General features: G+C 45.3%; 1 protein-coding gene and 2 long non-coding RNA genes across 5 annotated transcripts; all 3 read right to left on the bottom strand.

Annotated features, from left to right (window-relative positions):
* Nucleotides 1-2,794: 2,794 nt before the first annotated feature.
* LOC120391440 lies at nucleotides 2,795-4,870 on the bottom strand. Its single transcript, XR_005591314.1, has 4 exons — nucleotides 4,810-4,870; nucleotides 4,011-4,146; nucleotides 3,747-3,842; nucleotides 2,795-2,852 (listed from the first exon to the last, which is right to left on the bottom strand). It is a non-coding gene; the product is annotated as an uncharacterized LOC120391440 (long non-coding RNA).
* Nucleotides 4,871-5,676: 806 nt separating this feature from the next.
* On the bottom strand, nucleotides 5,677-8,624 carry LOC120391419 (maestro heat-like repeat-containing protein family member 2B). Of its 2 annotated transcripts, none has more exons than XM_039515096.1 (4): nucleotides 8,584-8,624; nucleotides 7,755-7,877; nucleotides 6,495-6,647; nucleotides 5,677-5,778 (listed from the first exon to the last, which is right to left on the bottom strand). In XM_039515096.1, the coding sequence occupies exons 1-4, from the start codon at nucleotides 8,614-8,616 to the stop codon at nucleotides 5,737-5,739; spliced, it is 351 nt and encodes a 116-aa protein (XP_039371030.1). In that variant the 5' UTR covers nucleotides 8,617-8,624; the 3' UTR covers nucleotides 5,677-5,736. The 2 variants fall into 2 exon arrangements, with proteins under 2 accessions (XP_039371030.1, XP_039371031.1); XM_039515097.1 differs by lacking the exon at nucleotides 8,584-8,624 and adding an exon at nucleotides 8,113-8,169.
* Nucleotides 8,625-12,640: 4,016 nt separating this feature from the next.
* Nucleotides 12,641-14,387, bottom strand: LOC120391458. 2 transcript variants are annotated; one of them, XR_005591333.1, is made up of 4 exons: nucleotides 14,289-14,387; nucleotides 13,484-13,628; nucleotides 12,977-13,017; nucleotides 12,641-12,653 (listed from the first exon to the last, which is right to left on the bottom strand). It is a non-coding gene; the product is annotated as an uncharacterized LOC120391458 (long non-coding RNA). The 2 variants fall into 2 exon arrangements; XR_005591332.1 differs by lacking the exon at nucleotides 12,641-12,653 and having other exon boundaries at nucleotides 12,926-13,017.
* Between the last annotated feature and the right edge of the window lie 5,690 nt (nucleotides 14,388-20,077).

Below are 20,077 nucleotides of genomic sequence, written 5' to 3'. Positions count from 1 at the left end.
ACTCATATCCCAAAATACTGAAGCAGCCTAGTTGCCTTGTGAGCTCCCTGGAAGAAAACAACACCCATAGCCAAGAGTGATCAGCTCCTATTGTCTAGCCTAAAGAAAACCCTTGAGCCATCAGTTTACCCATAAACAAATCTAGTGTTCTCCCTTGAACCATTGTATTTTCTCTACAAAACCCCTACCTATGCCCAGGTAAGGGTTCTGATGTATAGACCCAAACTCTGCATCATTTCCACTGGGATTCCATCTCCTGACTGATCGTGCTGGGGGCTCTGCCTGTCTCCAGCACTCAGGACCCTGAGCTACCACCATCACCTGGGAACCCCGACCAGTTCAAGCCTCATGGAGTGGGTGGGATCCATCTCTCTCTCTCTCTCTGTTTTCTTTCCTACCTCAGGTATTAACCTTTAAAATGTAACTGTTGTGTTTGTTTAGCCCTCCTGGTGTGGTTATCACTATGATTCAATCAATAATTGTTATGGGTCAGCTGGTTGCTTCTCTCTCTCTCTCTCTGAATTTTACTCTTTTGTGTTTTTAGCTTCCCCCATTTACTGTGCAGCGACGCTTCTAGTACCTAAGCTAAAGATCCCTGTAGTGCCCCAAAATACTGTGGGGTTTGCTCATCAAGTGGGTTACAACCAGTACAATTGTAATGTGAAAGTGTGATAGGAATGTGTTAAATTTGCGGCACATAAGTGGGGGCAGGGAGCAGCTGAAAGTGCTGCTGAACCCAGCCTGTTGAGACCAGGGGCGCATAAGGGTACCAGCTTGACAGTGCTGCTCAGCCCAGCCCAGTGAACACAGGGACATATGAGGGGATCAGCTGATTGACTTGCTCTGCTAGTGTGGGTGTGGGCGCGTGCACGTGCGCATGTTTGTCTAGTTCTTGTTATTAGCCCTGGGGAACCTAGTCCTGCAGGAGAGCTCCATTGGGAGGGGACTTGTGGAAGGAAGGAGCAGAACACACAAGTGACATAAGCAACACAGTAATAGAATTACAGAACCGCCCCTCCCCCGCACAGAAGAGTAACCCTAATTAATGAGCCTCCCCAAAGTAACGGGCACGTCTGGTAACATTGTGCCCCTGATTCCTGTTCTGACCTGGGTAACGCACATTGGAAAATATAATCCCAATTGTACATACAAACAGATGGGGTCTAAATTAGCTGTTATCTCTCAAAGAAGAGACCTCAGAGTCATTGTGTACAGTTCTCTGAAAGCATCTGCTCCACCTGCCGTCAAAAATGCTAACAACATGTTAGGAACCATTAGGAAGGGGATCGATAATAAGGAAGTAAATATGATTATGCCACTATAGAAATCTACAGGACCCCCACACCTTGAATACTGAGTGCAGTTTTGCTCATCTCATCTCACAAAAGATATGTTAGAACGGGAAGAAATACAGAGAAGAGTAACAAAAATTATTAGGCATATGGGACAACTTCTCGTACAAGGAGAGATTAAAAAGACAGGGACTTTTCAGCTAGGAAAAGAGACGACTAAGAGGGACTATGGTAGAGATCTATAAAATCATGACGGGTGTAGAGAAAGTCAATAAGGAAGTGTTATTTAGCCCTTCACATATCACAGGAACAAGGGGTCACCCAATGAAATTAATAGGCAGCAGGTTTAAAACAAAAAAAGGAAGCATTTTTTCACACAATGCAGTCAACCTGTGCAACTCATTGCCAGGGAGATGTTGTGAAGGCCAAAAGTATAACTGGGTTCAAAAAAAAATTAGATGAGTTCACGGAGGATAGGTCCATCTCTGGCTATTAGCTAACATGGTCAGGGATGCAACCCCATGATCTGGATGTCTCTAAACCTCTGACTGCCAGATGCTGGGGCTGGGACTGTCCAACAGGGGATGGGTCACTTGACAATTGCCTTGTTCTGTTCATTCCCTCTGATGCATCTGGCACCCACCACTGTCAGAAGACAGGATACTGGGTAGATGAACCATTCTTCTGGGGGATCCAGGATAGCCACTGTTATGGTTTATGTTCTTAGCTGATTACATAGAAATTCAGCTTTAGCATCATGGGAGCATAAGAACCAAGAATGCATTTTTGTGACACTGGCAGACCAGTCAACCTGTGTATGACCCATAATAACTTAACAAGAGGCACTTCTACTGTATCAAGACAGTTCACTTGCATGTGAATTTCAAAGAGATGCATTAGACTAGCAATCATCAACTCATTCAAAAATGAACAAGAGATGCTAAGTGTACTTGTCTGTGATTATCTATACCTGGTTAGAAGTTTCACAATGTAACTAAATTAGCTTGTGGATGCTAATTCCCTTTCATGGCTTAATTGCCTTAATTATGTGTGCAAGGTGTTCAGTTAACCTTAAAATCAAAGATGTAAGACACTTCAGGAAACCAATCATTTCTACATTATCTTCAGCTTAACTTTCTGTGTTATAATGGAAGAATGGCTAATTACCTTATGTGAATGAATGTAACTAGTTTACTGTGTATGCACAGGAAATAGAAGATTATCTTCAAAGCAAAGTACAAGAGGCCATCTGCATTGTGGGAAGGGCCTTCTGTGACAATTTCTGTGAGGTAGGCTTGTCAGCCTGGTAGAATAGCTATAAAAGAGAAGGCTCGGGCCTGATCCTATCATCTCTAGTCTGCTTAAACGTTGAACAGGGACAGTGTAAGCCATAGTGAGTGTCAGTTCTGATGTAAGCAGGGAAGTCAGCTCAAGGAAGAGTACGGCTATACTCACTGTGCTATGAACTGTCTCTTGATAGACAGTCAGCAGCTGGGTGCTGGCCTGCAAGGCCCTCTCTCTCTCCCACTCCTTCCCTGAACTGAACCATGTCCTTAGGAGCTGTTGGTAGAGCAGGGGAATGGACAGAGTTAGTACCAGAAAATCCCTCCCAAAAGTTCCTCTTAAACAGGTTTAATTGTCACTAAAATCCCTCTCCAAAGCATCTGACCTCCATGTAGCAAAGGAATTACACCTATATCTAAGGGGCTCTTCCATTAGACAAGTCCCAGGGACCAGATTCACCTCTGGTGTACTGTAGCTCGATTGAAGCCAAAGGAGTTACACAAGAGATTAATCTGGGCCCGTGTATGTGATGTCTGCTGTAGACTGTCTGATGGGAGCTGTCTAGCACATTGCATGCTGTTTGATGTCTGCTGCTGTGGTCTGTTTCCTGGGCAACTTCTCCCACATTGAGTGGCAAAATGACAGAGAGGAGCATTTCTTTTTATTAATTTGAATAAGAGCAGAGAAGTTCCCCCAGCCGAGCTCCTTTTATAACTTCACTTTTATACTGAAGATGCATCAAACTCCCCACCCCTCAGCTCTTCACGATATTCTGTTCATGTCTGAGGAACAGCAAGTTTGTTCTGAATGAGTTTCCATACACAGGGCTTAACTCAATATTCATGAATTCCTCTTAGAAGAAGTGATCAGTTTCAACTGGTTCTCTTGGATTTGGCTACTGCAGTGGCGATTTTCTTGCCACTCCAAGTAGTGTCAACAACACTATAAGAACTTGGTGCCAATCCAGCCCTGGCATAAAATGGCATAGCTTCCGTGGATTTCAATGGGGCACATGCCCGCTTATCCCAGGAAGAATTTGGTGCTCTCTCCCTTAAATTCACTCCATTGTGGAAAATTCCTCCACAACTGAAGCTTGACCCCCTAAATCTCTGACTCTTCCCTGCTGTAACACAAGAAACAATCTCCACCATGGTTCAATGGTCTACTCACTTCAAACATTTCCTGGAACCAGTCTGCGGTTGGTGCTTCCTCCAGCAATGTCTCCATTAGCTTGCAAAGGGCTTCAAAGGACCTCACGTAGATTGACTGAAACCGGAAGAGAAGAAGTGAGGCTCAGTACAGATCATTTGTGTGTGGGGGCTGGGGAAAGCTAACCATAAACTTGCCAGGGAGGCCATGTGTGACTGCCATCACCCAGTGCCTGCGGGGCAGAAATACAGTGGATGGTGCCAGAGGAGAATTGTCGTCACGTACTTGTATATGCAGAGCATCCTTTGCTGTCTCGCATTCCTCTTTCATCTTCTCCAAGGGAGGAAGGGGAAATAAACTTTTGAAGCACTGATCAAGGAGTTCACGGTTTTCCTCCAGGGTCAGAGATGGTTTGAGTTTGCTGGCAGAAGAAAGATAGAGAGAAAAGTCATGCATTAGACTCAGTACCACCTCCAAGTGAAAGAAATGGGTCCAATGACTAGAGATTGTCCCAATCTAGAACCCCAAATGCGAACAACCCTTCACTTTGCACCTCTCTTAAGTATTGGCTCATCTAGAAGTAAAGCTAAAACATCAAGTCTCCTTTTTAGAGAAACCCACAAGCTTCCTTCCCCCTGCCAGCTAGCCAGACACCTCCCTCCCCATCTGAACCTCTGCTCCATTGTACTGCATGCCCCACCAACCTCCAATCTTGTGTCTTTCAAGCACAAACCCCCAAATGGACACATTCAAATCCTTAAGAATTAAAGTCCTGCTGTGAGCAGCATGGGAGCCACACGGCCACGGCCAGAGGAGTCAGGGCGAATTGCTGCCGAAGACCCGGAGCAGAAGAAGCTCCGGGGGCCTGGGCCCCGTGAGAGTTTTCCAGGGCCCCCGGAGTGAAGGACCCCGCTCTAGGGGCCCTGAAAAAAAACTCTCGTGGGGGCCTAGGGAAAATTGCCCCACTTGCCCCCTCCTGGTGAGCCAAACCCTGCAGGCATTAAACTGCTCCCAAGCTGACACTCATGAATTAACAAATAAGAAGGCATCACAGTGCCAGGAAATATGGCAGAAAATAGCCTACCTCAGATGTCCAATGGCAAGAATTGCCTTGTAGCGAACTGGAGATGCCAGGGAATCCAGTGGTTCCTGTTTAATGAAGTCCTGAAATGCATGAAGAGGGACATCAAAAATGGGAAATGGATTTGAAAGGCAGAGAGGCCTTCCTCTCACACCCTGAAACAGGGCCATATGCCAGACCTGGAATAAACAGACGCCGTGCCCAGCAGGCTCTCTGCCTCAGCAATGGACCGTAGGGCCATCTGCAGGCTATACAGAGGACAGAAAGAGAACTCACAAGACACAAGCCATTCCTTCCAGTTACAGCCCACAATATGTCAGCATCCCTGCCAAGCTCAGAGTGGACCCAGCATTCTGGGTGCCATGCAGGTTGCTCATGAGACTGCAGTAGTACAGTCACAGCCAATGGATAAAATATCATCTCCCTGGAAAACCAGTCTCAATACATTACAACAAACTCTCTTGTACTTCAGTCCTCAAACTCCTAATCACTCACCAGCATGTAGCCAAGGAGCTCCAGTTTGTATGAGAATTCGAACTCCTGGGAGTCTCTGGTCTCCAAGATGGCACAGCTAATCTCCATGACATTGTGGATGAGGGTTAATTTTAGGTTCATGTCCTACATAATCCAGAAGGAGAAACAAGAGTATGTAGATGAGAAACTGAGAGAAAAGAACCAAAGTCCAGACGATAAAGATCAGGAATTAAATCTAGCCTCAGGGAAGGAGAGAGGTGTCCCCAGACCCCAGAAGGTAGAGGACTCTGGCTCTGCACCCACCTCAGAAGAAGAGAAAACCCAGGTTCATCAAATAAATCCAGGTCCACTTACACCAGAGCAGCCAGGACTCCTGCTTGATGTAGCAAGGAAACCAAGCTTCGTGCAATTTAAACAAGCAACTTGTGTATAGAAAACGCAAAAGCAGAGGGCAGATTATTTAGAATGTACCTTGTTCGCAACAGTGATGCCCAGCACCTGAAAAACAAAATGCAAAACAGCTATTAGCAATGTAGATAGTCCCACATAACACACAACCTCAAAATGTCCTGGCTGGTGACTATAGAGCAGAGAGAAATCACTATTGTTAAATCTTCCAAAAGGCAGGAAAGGTATCCAGAGGGGGTGTTTTCCAGAGGTCAATATCAGGGGCCATCCTCCGTAATATTTGCATTTGTGAACTACTGGAAGATCTCAGTTTGGTTCAACTGTTTTTGGCAATGCCTAAGTGAGAGTCTCAGTTAGACAAGGCAGAACTGAATGGCAAAGTGACGTGAAGAGGTGGCACTGAGATGAGAGTCAGGACCAGCAGTCAGGCACCTGGGGAACAGAAATAACGGAGCACAAAGACAAACAAGAAGACAGATAAGAGGTAAGGGAAGTAGTGAGTCCAAGAAACAGCGTGACAGCAAATCAACTACATACAGGCTAGCACTAGACTCTCTTGGGTAGCAAAAGATAGAGCTAGATACACATCCATATGAGGGGAGTTAGAGTGTTATTCTGAATAGCCTGAGTGTCACTGCATCTGAATTACTGTGTAGCTGGGGTCTACAGAATTTCAGAAGACTATAGAAAAACCTAGAGAAAATACAAAGAAGAGCAACAAAAATGATACAACATGTGACAGCTCACACCGTCCATTACAGTTTTAAATTTGAGTTATGTGACACTTATCACGCAAAAGCTCTTACCTGACAACTGGCTCTGTAATGGAGAAGGATGTTCCCTGTGATGTCTGCCTCTACCCGGGAGAGAAGCTGGTCTTTTGGAGCATGGACAGCCACGTTGCTGTAAGTCAGCATCAGGGTGCTGCGAGTCTTGCCTCTTCTCCCATGGTAGTAGTCCTAGTCAATCAGAAAGTTCTTCTGATTCCTTTTGCTTTGGAATTCTGATCTGCTGCTGACCGAGGAATTCCTCACAGCAGCAATAGCAGCTTGCACTTTCAAAGCTCTTTTCAGCCAAAGATCTCAAACCACTTACAAAAAGTATTTAAGCAATATAACGGTGAGGTGTGGAGATATTAGTATCTCCATCATTCCCACTAGGTAACTCTGACACAGAGAGCCTAAAATGCTGAACATACAACAGTGAAGTACACGGGAGCTTAGTCATTGACACTGGTAGGTACAAGATCAGGCGCTAAATGTCTTGCCTAAGGCTGCACAATGAGTAAATGGCAGAGCCAGCAGTGGAAGCCCAGAGGCCTAGTCTCCTGCTCTAGCCTTTAAATCAGTGGTTTTCAACCAGGGCTACTTGTGTACCCCTGAGGGTCTGCAGAGGTCTTCCAGGGGGTTTATCAACTCATCTAGATATTTGCCTAGTTTTACAGCAGACTACAAAGAATGCAAGTACAATATTTATATTCCAGTTGATTTATTTTATAATTATATGGTAAAAATGAGAAAATAAGCAATTTTCAGTAATAATGTGCTATGACACTTTTTAATAATTTTATACCTGATTTTGTAAGTAGTTTTTAAGTGAGGTGAAATTTGGGGTACACAAGACAAATCAGACTCCTGAAAGGGGCACACTAATCTGGACAAGTTGAGAACCACTGCTCTAAATCACAGGTTCCATAATTGTCATCCGTAGCCCACTGGTGGTCTACCTAAAGCAGGTTGGTTGGCACATGTTGCTTGCAACCCCTCTTCATTTCCAGCTAATAACTGGGATTAAAAAAAAACGACGCTAAAAATACCTTAAATGCTTTTCCATGCAAGCCACTGAGGTAGTTCCCACACATTGTGCATGGGAGGGGCGCTCAAGCCATGAGATATCAGATGATAAAAATCATTTGAGAGAACCGCAGCTCCAGATTGTGCTCCACTCTGCTTAACTGCAGGCATCATGTAGAACAATGCGAACTGAGCAGAGCAGACACTACCCCGGGGCTGCTGCCCCTGCTTTAGAGGGAGGGGAAGTTGGAGAGAAGCCCCTGGCTCCTTTACCTTCAGGCGGCTGATGAACCCAGAAATCTTCACCTTGCTCATTGCAGCCCCAAACTCCTGAAGTGCGTTCAGGGTGAGGTCCAAGTGGCTCTCAGCACAGAATGCGAGGATGGAAATGACTCTCTGTCACCCAAGAAAAATACTGGTTAGGATCTAACCCACGAGTCCCTTCCTTTCAGCTGAAGCGGTGTAAAGCGCCAGTCAGGCGTCAGACCCATGGGCAGCGGGGGCTGAGTGAAACAGCAATGAAGAGGATATGAAGCGAAATGGCATCTGTCCCAGGCCAGCTCGGAGCTGAGCCCCACAGGGAGCGTTCAGGGATTACTTGGTAAAGTGGAGAGAAGGACAGAGTCCTCACCTGTCTCTCAGGGGCTTCCATATAATCTGTTGCTGTCAAAAATTTATGAAGCTGGGATTTAACGTGGCCCAGGTCCTGACAAACTGCTAAGGACGTTCCTAGCGCCTTATACAGGAATCTCTGAAAGAAAGAGACCGGCACTGAGATACAGTAACAGAACGTGCCAGTCAGTACAGACCCAGCTCAGCAACACTCAGGAAAGAACAAGATAGCCAAGTCCAAGCACCCATACTGCAGAAACATCCCATCATCTAGCCCAGCCAGAGAACCAACAATGCAGCACAGACAAGCAGCCTGTCCAAGCAAATATTGGAAGGGCAGGGGGGCAAGAGAGCAGGGAACAAGTAAAAACAAATTTTATATGCAGAATAAAATATAAAGTAATGAAGCCTTGAGAGAAGCCTTATGCAGCCCCCCAATCAGAATTTCAAGGGAAATTAACTAGAAACTAAGCCTTAACAGAGAACAAACCTTCTCACGGGAGGGGCTGGTATAGCTGGCCATCTGCTGGTTCAACTCAAGGCTTATCTGGCTGCTCCAGGCACTGTCGTCTATCATCGCCAGAGATGTTCTTAGGAACTGAGTGTAAAAGAAGAGTTAAAGCAGATAGTTAATTGCAAGAATTTGGGGGTTGTTGTGGGGGTTGTTTGTTTATTTGTTTGGTGTTTTTTTTTCCTTCCTTGTTCTCTCTTGTAAACTTTCCAATATTCAGGTGTCATGGGAAGGTTATTTCCCTATTGAGAACTATAAACATCGACAACCCAGACTTCCTCTGCTGTTGTTCTTTAACCTTTGTCTGATGACTCCTCTCAGTCCCCAAACCCAGATGGACAGTGAATTGGAGAATGAGATGGAGCCAAGAAATCTGACCATTGAGGAGTGATTTTATAGTGGATGGAGGATGGGCCTAGTAAACTTTGAACAAAGGGCCCTGGACTACGAAGGACCAGGCACCTTCTCTGAAGTGCTATGGACCCTTTATGCCACCTCCTGAGGGTCTCCAGGGTTGTGAGGTACCTCACTACCACCTGCCCTTAGCATGGAGGAAGACTTCTCTGTGCTCTGCCAGCCACAGGAAATACAAGCACGCCCTTCTCACGCCATTCAGGTTCCACTATCCTTCTACAGATAAGCAATCGGTACGGTCCAACCGCCGAGCCCTCTGCAGCCCCACAATGTCCAGCCCCTGTTCCACTGGACACTCACAGAATTCATAGGTTTGCTACACACCACCTTACCAGTTTCACCTCAGCGTCACCGCTCCATTTCACACACTTAGATACATTTATAGTGAAAACAAGCAGAGTTCAATTGACAAAGATCAGAGAGTTGAGAAGCAGCAAGTAAAATAAATGTAAACAAATGGTTACGTAAAAATAAAATCATAACACACTTCTAGAGCTTAAACTTAGATAACCAAACATTCCCCTGTCTCACAAAGGATAGCTCCCCCAAATCTTTCTCCCAGCATGAAACACCCAGACCAAAGGTCATCCTCCATTCATAAGACAAGCCAGCTGGCAGTTCGTCCAATAGGTGAAGGATACCTGGTGCCAGATACCTCTGGACCTCCAGATAGGGTTCCAAGCATCCATTCTCTTCATTTGTAAGCAGGGTACCCCCTATTGTTTGTTTGTTTTTCTTGTATCAAATGTCCTCTGGAGACTTCACAATCACTTGATTAGAATTTTCCTCTATTGATTAGCATCCACTGTGAATAATTACTCAATCTACATACAGCCATTCAGGCAGATAAGCATCTGCTGCCTGAAAGAAACTTGTTTATCATTTTCTGGTGACCAGCCCCAACTCAGACCTTAAAAGCATCAATTTCAGTATGGAACCATAACACCTTATATATTATCCATCCAGTCACTGTGCAATGATTATGATGAGCCGTGTGGCACGGGTATCCAGTAAAGGCTTTACATGACACCCTTTGATTATATAGAGATCAGATCCAGGGAATCCTGTGGCCTCAGCCAGTTGGCACCCAAAGGACCCAGGGTCACACCCTCAACTCCCATTGAAGTCAGCCAGAGGTTAGTAACTCTCAGCACTTTGCTGTTTCAGGCCCGAATTTTGAACAGCAGCCAGGAAATATCAGAAACCTCACAAGAAAACCTAATCTTAGTTGATTTTTTAGCCCAAAGAATTTCAAAGGAGGCTGGATCTGGAATGGGGAACTCTAGAGTGTAATCCAACCCCAAATGGAACTGCAAACCTTCTGGGGCGTTTATTTTCAGCACTTGCCACCAAAATGTTCCTTGTCTGGATTTACACGAGGCTGCAAAGAGCTCTTTCTGAGCAGAAAGGCTTCTCCCTGAGATACAGTCACCAAACCCTGTCTTGTCTCTTTTCCTTTTGGGGTTTCTCACAGCAAATTTTCGTTTGAGTGGCAAAGAGAAAAAAAGAATCCTTTCGATGTCCCCCAGTGGTGCATTAGCACCATGAGCATGCTGGTTTTCTGGTTATGTTGTGTGTTGTTCCCAGTGGTAACGCAGAGTTATTTATAACTGGTTGAACAATGGTAAGTCCATTTCACAAAACAAGTGGAATTTTTTTTGTTTTCTTGATTTTTCAACACACACATGAAAAGTGAAAGAAACAAAAATATTTTGCTTTTCAAAAACAAAAATGACCATTATTCAGTTCTTTGTTTTCCCCCTTTCCTTCCCTTTATCCCTCGTTCCCAGGCCTTTCCTCCCCTCTTCCACTTTGTGACTGAAAAAGCCGGGGGGAGGATTAGGGGGGCAGGGGGAAGGAGACAAACAGGAAAGCAAATGAAAAAACCCCAAAAAATCAACTTCAGTTTCAACTGAACATTTTCCGGTTGGGTTGGGTTTTGTTTTGTGAAAAAAAAAATTGAAAAAAGGCCCATGAAAATAAAAAAGGCCAGTTTTCACTGAACAAAATGAAATGGTTTGACCAGCTCTGCTTATAATGAATAGTTTATCATTAATATTTTCCCCAGCTGATACATTTGGAGGGGGGAGGGAGGGCTATGACAATACAGCTGAAAGCCATCTTGTACCTGAAGCAGCATGTGCTCCCACCGCGCGTGGTCCAGGGAATTCTCTGTGTTTCCTATGAAGCAGGAGGCAAAACATGATGTCAGCTAGGTTAGCAAGAAGACTCGTCCCAGGAATCTCCTTTGCAATCAGTCCTTCAAAAACCCCTGCTCTGCCAAGCTGTAACATACCTGGGCTTTCAAAGCTAAATGGGACCTACGCCAACGTTCTTTGCTGGACCAACAGAAAGTATCATATTATGTACCCTGCTGGCATTTTTATTCAGGGTCAGTCAACCCACCAGGAGTGAGATGCTGAGCACTCCCAATTCCTTTTGACTTTAATGGGAGCTGAGGGTACTTAGCATCTCAGAAAACGGTTCAGCACATCAGAAGACTGGGTTTAATGTGAATATAAACTTTTCCTGCATAATAAGAGAGTCTGGACTTGATCCTAACTTGATGTAAATCGGTGTAGCTTCACTGAAGTCAATGGAATTATACTGATTTACATCAGCTGAGAATCTGGCCCTGTTTCTGAATGTCCAGCTCTAACCTACCCTTCTTTAATGTCGGCACAAGGCAGTACTGGGGACTCTGTACAGCAACAACAACTAGGGAAGATACAGCTCATTTTTTAAATCTTTTTTTGACTATCAAACCCACTTGAACATTGTGGGGTCCGACCTTCATCAGAAACCTATCGGGTTTGTGCTCCACGTAGGGTCTGTCATACTCCACAGAGACTACAATGGCACAGCCATGTCATTGGAGCTCTGCTGGCATAACCCCATAGTGTAGACGCAGCCTACACTGACTGAGGAGGTCAATAGATTCATACCACCGTAAAATTGCTGAAAGACATTATTAGGCCCACAATACCTAGATTCTACATAGGGCACCCACTTGGCCAACCTAGCTTTTATGGCTCAGGTTACCTTAAAGAAAGGAAAACTCTGGGTTTTTTAATTGAATCACCCTTGAAAGTAAACATGGGGTTTAATTTTCAGAAACATTCAGTTTGCAAAATCAGACTATATATGGAACCCCAAAATATTTCACTAACCTCCAGCTTCATGCGTAATTCACCTTCCCAAACATTAACCTAGCAAAGGTGTGGGGGGAACTGCTGTAAAATTTCCATTCAGCTGAAACCTTCCGGGCCTGATTCTGCCCGGATTGATTTGGCTTCAGTGGTTTATCTCTAGATTTTCCCCAGTGATTCACAGTTATCCAGATGAAGGAAAAGTGAGGGCCTAGAAGCCCAATTTCACCCCCACTGTTCCCACATATTGCAACAGGAATGGCACAACACGTGTCAATACGAAGCTGCATTTTCTGGCTTCCCTTCTATGCTCCATGGACCGCACTCCTCCTAACTAGCACTTTACCTTCAATGTACTGCAGCAGAGATGGGATCTTTACTACCCACATCTCACCCACTGCTGCATGGATATTTTGGTGCAGGGCTTGTAGTAACTGCAAGGCAGCACATCCGTGTCCTTCTCCTGCATAAGGACGAGGCCACTACCTGTCAATGAGAGAGAAAGAACAGGCTAAGTTTGGTCAGCACAATACCAGTGTGTTCCTGAAGGAGGGAATAGTTCAGACTCTCTCACTGTGGAGACCATACAATAGAGTTGTTGATTCTACTGCAGTACCTTCCTGAAGAAGAAAGCATTCTAGCTAGTATGAGGATGCAGAACAGTGTGTCTCAGGAGAGGGCAGAGACAGAGACATCCAATCATACACATTCCTCAGCCTGTCTACAAGCATCTAGCTAGAAAACCCATTTTTATAGTTAACTGTCCCACTTCACATTCCGCAGAAAACCTAGTCTCATGGTCTACTCACCAGGAGTCGTGCCAGCAGCCCCTGGGGTGTAGGGAGTTTCACTAGGGAAAGAAAGAGAATATCATTAATTCTGCCAGACTTTCAGAGAGTCCTGCTGATGTTATTCACCTAGTCATTTCCAACATGTCCACCAATGTTGAATGCAGCTGATCATAATTTGCATTTCCATAGTGCTTTCAGTCTGAGCTTCTCAAAATGCTTTACAGACATGAATGAATTCCATCTCACAGCACCTCTATGAGGTTGGCATTAATTACTCCTTCATTTCACAAGTGGGGAAGCTGAGAGAGAAAGATCAAGTGATTTCCCCAAGGTCACATCAGAATTTTGGTGGCAAGCTGGGAACAGAACCCACATTTCCTAGCTCCCTCCCATGGCCATGTTGTAATCACAAGACCATTCCTCATTTTAGCCTTCTCATTGCAGAGGAGAGAACTGGAGCAGACTGAACCTGTTCATTGCATAGTGTGCCTGGAGAGAATAAATGAAAGAGTTTCTGTTATAAACCTGGTCCACTGTAGTCGAGGCAAGCAGCTTCTTCTCCTTCCTGCTGCTTTTTCTCAGCCAGCTCCCTAAGGCATCTGCAGAGAGGCTTCAAAGTACCAGTGTACTGAGCTGGCACCACATATTCGAGAAGCCTTGGCCATAACACCTGCAGAGAAGAGCAAGACTGTTCAGTACGCAGCTATTTCCATTCCCCCACCTCCAGTATCCTGCTGTCGGAATCCCTCCCTCTCATGTAGCTTCTCCTTTTATTCATCACTGACCCTTCCCTTACCTATCACCTCATCTCTCTCTCCCCATCATCTCACTCCACCTGTCCAATGCCCCCTCACTCTGTCTTTTAAATACTCTGCCTTCTTTGGTGAGCAATTTGGCTCTCACCCAGAGATGAATCCTCTTTCCCTGCATTAGAGCATTATGGAGCTATTTAGATGGCACCATCAACTCACCCAGAACTTTACAGACCTATATAAGGCACAGTCCCAGCCCCAGCATTTGTTCAAATCCAGGATCACCAAATCTAAATGTCAGAAGTATTCATGGGGGACCTAAGGGGCAGTTGCACTCAGACAGTGGAAAGAATGAAGAGAAGATCTCTGCAACATGATTCCTTCCAGTTCAGTTGCTTTCTATCTTTTCTCTAATGTGAACCACTTACTCCGTGATGAAGGGGTCACATCCCTGACATGAATTTGACATGCTGGTCCTCCATTATGCTGACTGAGCAAAAAGCTTCCTTGTGGGGAGGTACAAGGAAAGTAAGGAAGAACGTCCCTATTTCAAAAAGCAGTAGCAGCAGGTCACTTACTTGGGTCATTCCAGTGACTGAGGTGTCCAGACATTGCAGGATGTCAGTGCACAGGGTTTGGATAGTGTTTTCTTCCGGAATAGCCTGGGTGAGAAATGTTGTACCCTGCTGTGAGACAGCTCTATAGAACTTATTAGCTAGTAGCAAGACACTGGCTAGAGAATCAGTGTCCTTCTCTTACAAAGCCATCTTGAACATTGACCTATGCCTGCTTTTATATTGCACTGGAAGTGCACAAACATCTGAAGGGAAGAGAATAACGGAAACTCCTAACTGGTGGGTCAGATCCCAGGCTTAGGAAAACCCTAAAGTGAAGGGAATGATTCACTGAACACAAAAGAGTTTCCCCAACAGGGTTAATTTTCTTTACATTTGAAAAACTGTTTCATCTTTTTATCTCAGAGGAAAAGCATTCAGACTATGCAGAACCAGGGGGATCCACTCTATTTGTTTTGATGCCCCAACCAGCTTGGTCATTTCGTGTGTAGTGAGTGTGATTCTATCAACAGGCCTAATTCTACTCTTACTTACTCCGGAGTAAATATTGATTGACTCTACTGATTTCAGTGTAAAGGAGAGCAAACCTGGCCCGAGGAGAACAAGCAGCCTTCCTTAAGATGCGTGTGTGTGAAAAAGGCCCTTGGAGAGTATTGCCACAAGCTCCAACTTTGTAGAAAAGGGGCCAGGCAGAGCTAAGATCTTCAACCACTTACTGTAAAGTTGAACTGTTTATGTTAATACAGATCATGGATCCAATCCTTACCAGTTTGCTGGTGGACACACTGAACTCCCTGAAAACATGTGCTACCATATCCCATGCTGCACAGTTCTCCACACTTTCTGAGCTGAGCAGCCTCCGGATGAAATGAAGAACTGCCTTCCTCACCTGAAAGGGTAGAGATGTCACACATGAGTTATTGTTATCCCTTCTGCCTGAGATAGGAGATAGGATATGAGAGTCCTTATGCTTTTGATTTGATCTCCTTGGCTTATAAACATGGATCCATTTAACACAGGCAGGAGAATGACATGCCTTCTCTAGTCTGCAGTCTCTCCTCTGGATCTGAATGAAAGCTCCACCCAGATGTCCATTCATCCCATATCATTGAAAAAAATTGAAATATTTCACTGCTCCACACACAATCTTACCGTAGCATTCTGATCACTGAAAGTAGATTTCACTGCCTTCACAATCAGCAACTTTTTCAGTCTTGTCTCGGGCACTGAAAGATAAGGAGAGGTGTACAGTACTTCTTTGTTCCACACACTCACTTTCCACATTGGAATGAATCCTGGATTTCAAAAGGCCCTATTTAAGAATAGTCCCAAGCTTCTCTCATACACAGAATCAATGGGGAAAACATAGGACCAGACTCTGGTCTCGGTTACACTAGTGTAAATCTAAAGTAATTCCAGTTCTATAAATAGTGCCATCATGCTGCCATGATGGAAATAGTATAAAAGAATTAGATAGACTGAGGTCAATCTGTGTTTACACAGTATAACAACACAGAATCTAGTCTATAGTGCCTAATACTGATGATTATCGAGTCGGGGTATTATTTTATTTTTGATTATTGTTAATGTGCATTAGCCCCAAGTCAACTTCTGTATCTGAAGTTGAAAAATATCTTGGGCTACATTCAGCACTTAGCTGAACCTGTTGATTTCTAGGTGGCCATAGGGGGGGTAACTTAGAGCAGCATTTGATCCCTTAGTGGATATCCAGACCACTGGTGACTGTGTGTTATAGAGATTCTGTGTCCCATTTGCAGAGGCGATGAGTCTGTTACAGCCCTGACATGCCTACAAAACCTTGGTTCTTTAGCTCAATCTATAGTAGCTCATGCTTTTAGCTCTGGATCAGGGCTGGCTTTAGGCCGATTCCCCTGATTCTCCCGAATCAGGCTCCGTGCCTGAGAGGGCCCCGCACATAACAGGACCCCGCGCCCAATGGCCTTTTAAATTTTTACTCACCCGGCAGCACTCTGGGTCTTCGGTGGCACTTCAGCGGCGGGTCCTTCACTCGCTTTGGGTCTTCGGCGGCACGTGAAGGACCCGCTGCTGAAGTTCCACTGAAGACTCTGAGCGAGTGAAGGACCCACTGCCAAAGTGCAGCCAAAGTCTCAGGGCACCGCCCGGTGAGTACAAGCCCCACAAATCAGGCCCCGCACTTCCTAAAGCCAGCCCTGCCCTGGACGTCCCCAACTCAACCCTCAGCATGTCGGCCAAGAGGGCAGCTGGCACAGTTGCTCCTGTGTTACTTACAGTCAGCACCAACAATAGCTCTGAGCAGATTCAGAGATGCCACACGAACAGCCTCATTCTCAATCTTCAGCTGAGAGTGCAGAAAGGCTATCAGATCATCAGGAGAAGAACGGGCTGCAAGGCAAGAAATCACGTCCTCACTGACGACAGAACTCTTATTCTTACCATACCTTACAAAGGAAGTTACAAGGAAACCACTGTGTAACTCAGAGTCTCTTCCCCTTACCTAGCTGAACTATACAATAGACCAGCTCTGTGTGATTTTCCATGCTGAGCAGCTTAGCTTGAGAACAGAGCTGTGGGAAGAAGGGAAATGGTCAAAGAAAAAAACTAATCAGAAGCAATTGAAAAGAAAATGTTCAATTAATTTCTAAGCTTCCACTTCCTACTTGTCCAACTAGAGGCCTGAACCCCAGGTGGATGGTACTGAACGCACAGCAAGAATCAAACACAATGTCCAATACATTAGATGAGAGAAGCTAAAGTGTTTTGAGCAGCAGAGCTCATCGAATCAAGACACAGCCACAGTGTTTACTGTACAACTCTGACTCCCCCTGATAATCGGCTTATGGTAAAATTGCTTTACAAACTGAGCTGGATATTAGCTAAGAAAATGAGACCTCTACCTGCTTACTCTTGAGCCTGCAGAAATCAATAAGGCATGAGGTGGTCCCCAGGCTCTGCACTATCATTCCATATATTTTGATTGTTAATATGCTTCAGATCTGCTGTGCCTAAGCTCAAGGGATCCAAGCAAAACCACCCCTCACCTGGTTGTGCAGAGCACTGCAGATGGCTTGAAACTTCCCGTTAGGGAGAGGGATCTTATATTCACCAGAGACCTCCAAGAGCTGGCTCAGACTCTGCAAGAGAGGGTGAAAGTCAGATGGTGGCACACACAGGAGCAATATGTAGTGACTGAAGCAGATTCAGGGGATTCGTGGATTCCAAGGCCGGAACAGATTATTGCCATCATCTTGTCTGACCTCCGGTATAACACAGGCCTCAGACCTTGCCCAGAATAATTCCCAGAGCAGAGCTTTTAGAAAAATATCCCAATCTCGATTTAAAAACTATCAGTGAGGGAGAATCTGCCTCGGCCCTTGGTAAATGGTTCTAATGGTTAATTATCTCGCCATTAAAAATGGACACCGCATTTCCAGTCTGAATGTGTCTTGCTTCAGTTTCTAGCCATTGGATCAAGTTACACCTTTCTCTGCTAGACTGAAGAGCCCGTTATAAAACATGACTCCCTCATATAAGATATTATAGACTGTCATGAAGTCACCCTGTCACAGGATAGGTCCACCCCGTCAGGTGGTACCAGGTTGTGGAGGAACTGAAGTAGATCTTGGGCGGCCCAGCTGGCCTAGTCTCCCTAGCCACCACAGCAGTCCTGGCTCCTAGGGCAGCATAGCCTAATGGTTGGGATCAGCGCAGCAGCCCTTCGGTGAGGGTTCACGGCCCAACAGCCTGAGTCACTAGCGCTCCCCTTCTAGGTATGGCAGTGCAGCCTAGTGGCCAAAGTCATTAGAACCACCTTTTGTGGCAGGGAAGTGTTGCCTAGTGACCAGCCCTTCTCCACTGGCTCCTACCTATTCCAAAGGTCCCAGCACAGGGCCCTGTCTTGCTGCAGAGGTATCTGCCACCAAATCAGCGGGGATCCTTCCAAAACATGCCAAGTCAAAACCCAGTGCCTCGGCTGGATCAGTGCTTAGTCTACCTAGGCTTCTTCCCACTCAGGGATTCTGTGGTCTCTCCTCCATCTCTGGCATTGGGTGGCTGGGGGTCGTTGGTTGCAGCCACAGTACGGCTGGCCTCTGAATCCTGGAGCACTGGCAGTCTCTCTGCAGGAGCCTGCAATGCACCTCTGCTCTCTTCGGCAGCCATCCCAGACTGAGCTGAGTGGTTCTCTTTTATATCCTGGTTCCAGCTGAAGCATGCCCAGCAGAGATGAGGGGCCATGGCCTCCTCAGCCCACAAAGTAGGATTAACCCCTGCTGAACCAATGTGGGGTAGGTAAACCCCATCACACACCCTTTTACTTTCTGTTTGTTAAACTAAATAGATTGAGTTCCTTGATTCTACCACTGTAAGGCATGTTTTCTAATCCTTTAATCACTGTGGCTCTTCTCTCAATCTCCTCTCCAATTTATCAACATCCTTTTTGAGTTGTGGGCACTAGAACTGGACACAGTATTCCAACAGTAGTCACACAAGTGCCAGATTTAGAAGTAAAACAACCACTGAACTCCTCCTTGAGATTCCCCTTTTTATGCTTTTCAGCTTTTTTGGACACAGCTTGAGTTCGTGTTCAGCTGATTATTCATCATGATCCCCACAATCTTTTCAGAGTCACTGCTTCCCAGGACAGCATCCCCCATCATGTATGTATGGCCTAAATTCTTTGCGCCTAGATGCTCACATTTACATTCAGCCATATTTAAATGCACCTTTGTTTGCACCCAGTTTACCAAGTGATCTAGATCTCTCTGAATCTGTCCTCTCCATTTTTTACCACTTCCCAGTTTTTAATCTCATCTGCCAACTTTATCAGAGATGTTTTTATGTCCTCTGCCAGGTTATTGATAAAAAAGGTGAAAATCGAATTCCTTCCGGCATCTAAACACTTTTCTCCTTTGCTGCTTCAAGCTTCCAGAATGTCTCTGATGCCATCTACAGATTTTACTATATTGAAGCAGTTCTGTAGTGCCCTGATGCTATCAAACAAGTCCATGATGCATTGGTTCCCTCCAAATCATGGGTATTTCAACCCCAAAAGTGACCACATACTCTGTACCAGAAAGCTTCAACCAACAGAGATGGTGAGTAAATATCACTACCAAGAAGTTGTAAATGAACTCACGAGACAGCTATAACTGTGTAGCCCCACTGAAGACAGAATATGGCCCCTTCTTGCTCATGTGGTACTCAGGGTCGATGAAATAGAGAGACAAGGGGAGTGAGACAATATCTTTAATTAGATTATCTCACCCACCTTGGCGCTCTAATATCTTGGGACCAGCATGGCTACAACAGCACTGCACAGAACGGGAGATGAAATAGACAGGCAATGCTTTTAGATCCATCTAGTTCCATAATCCAAAGCAATGACTCTCAAGCCTCCTTAGTATTAATTTTCAACCAATGACAGTTGTCTTGGTACTGACCAGAGACAACATATGGCAGCCCCTGCTCTGAGGAGCTTATGAACTAAAACAGAGACGCAGAGTTGACAGGATGTACTGGGAAATCTCAAGGAGGAAGGATCTTTTTGGAGTGGGGGGGTAGGTGTTTTGTTTTCTAGCTCCTTATCATCCTCCCCAGGAAACAGAGGATGCTTTTCATAAGAGGCATTTACCTACAGATCTTGTTGCCTGGCTCACCACGTGTACAAACCCAGAGCTTGTGTGGATATTTATTTTCTAACAAGTCACTGTCTCAACCAGGAAACCCCACTGGCAGCAAATTCCTCATGCAGTTCATATATGCAGACACATAGACAGTTACCTTAAGGAGCG

Source organism: Mauremys reevesii, linkage group 25 (assembly GCF_016161935.1).
Source record: "Mauremys reevesii isolate NIE-2019 linkage group 25, ASM1616193v1, whole genome shotgun sequence".
Classification (NCBI taxonomy): domain Eukaryota; kingdom Metazoa; phylum Chordata; order Testudines; family Geoemydidae; genus Mauremys; species Mauremys reevesii.
This window is presented reverse-complemented; position numbering and strand designations above follow the sequence as displayed.

Coding starts and splice junctions, on each gene's coding strand:
- LOC120391419 (XM_039515096.1), bottom strand. CDS start 8,616: ATGGCCAGCTATACCAGCCCCTCCCGTGAGAAG. Junction 6,648..7,754: donor GGTTCATCAGCCGCCTGAAG/GTAAAGGAGCCA, acceptor CTGATTGACTAG/GACTACTACCATGGGAGAAG. Junction 5,779..6,494: donor ATTACAGAGCCAGTTGTCAG/GTAAGAGCTTTT, acceptor TTTGTTTTTCAG/GTGCTGGGCATCACTGTTGC.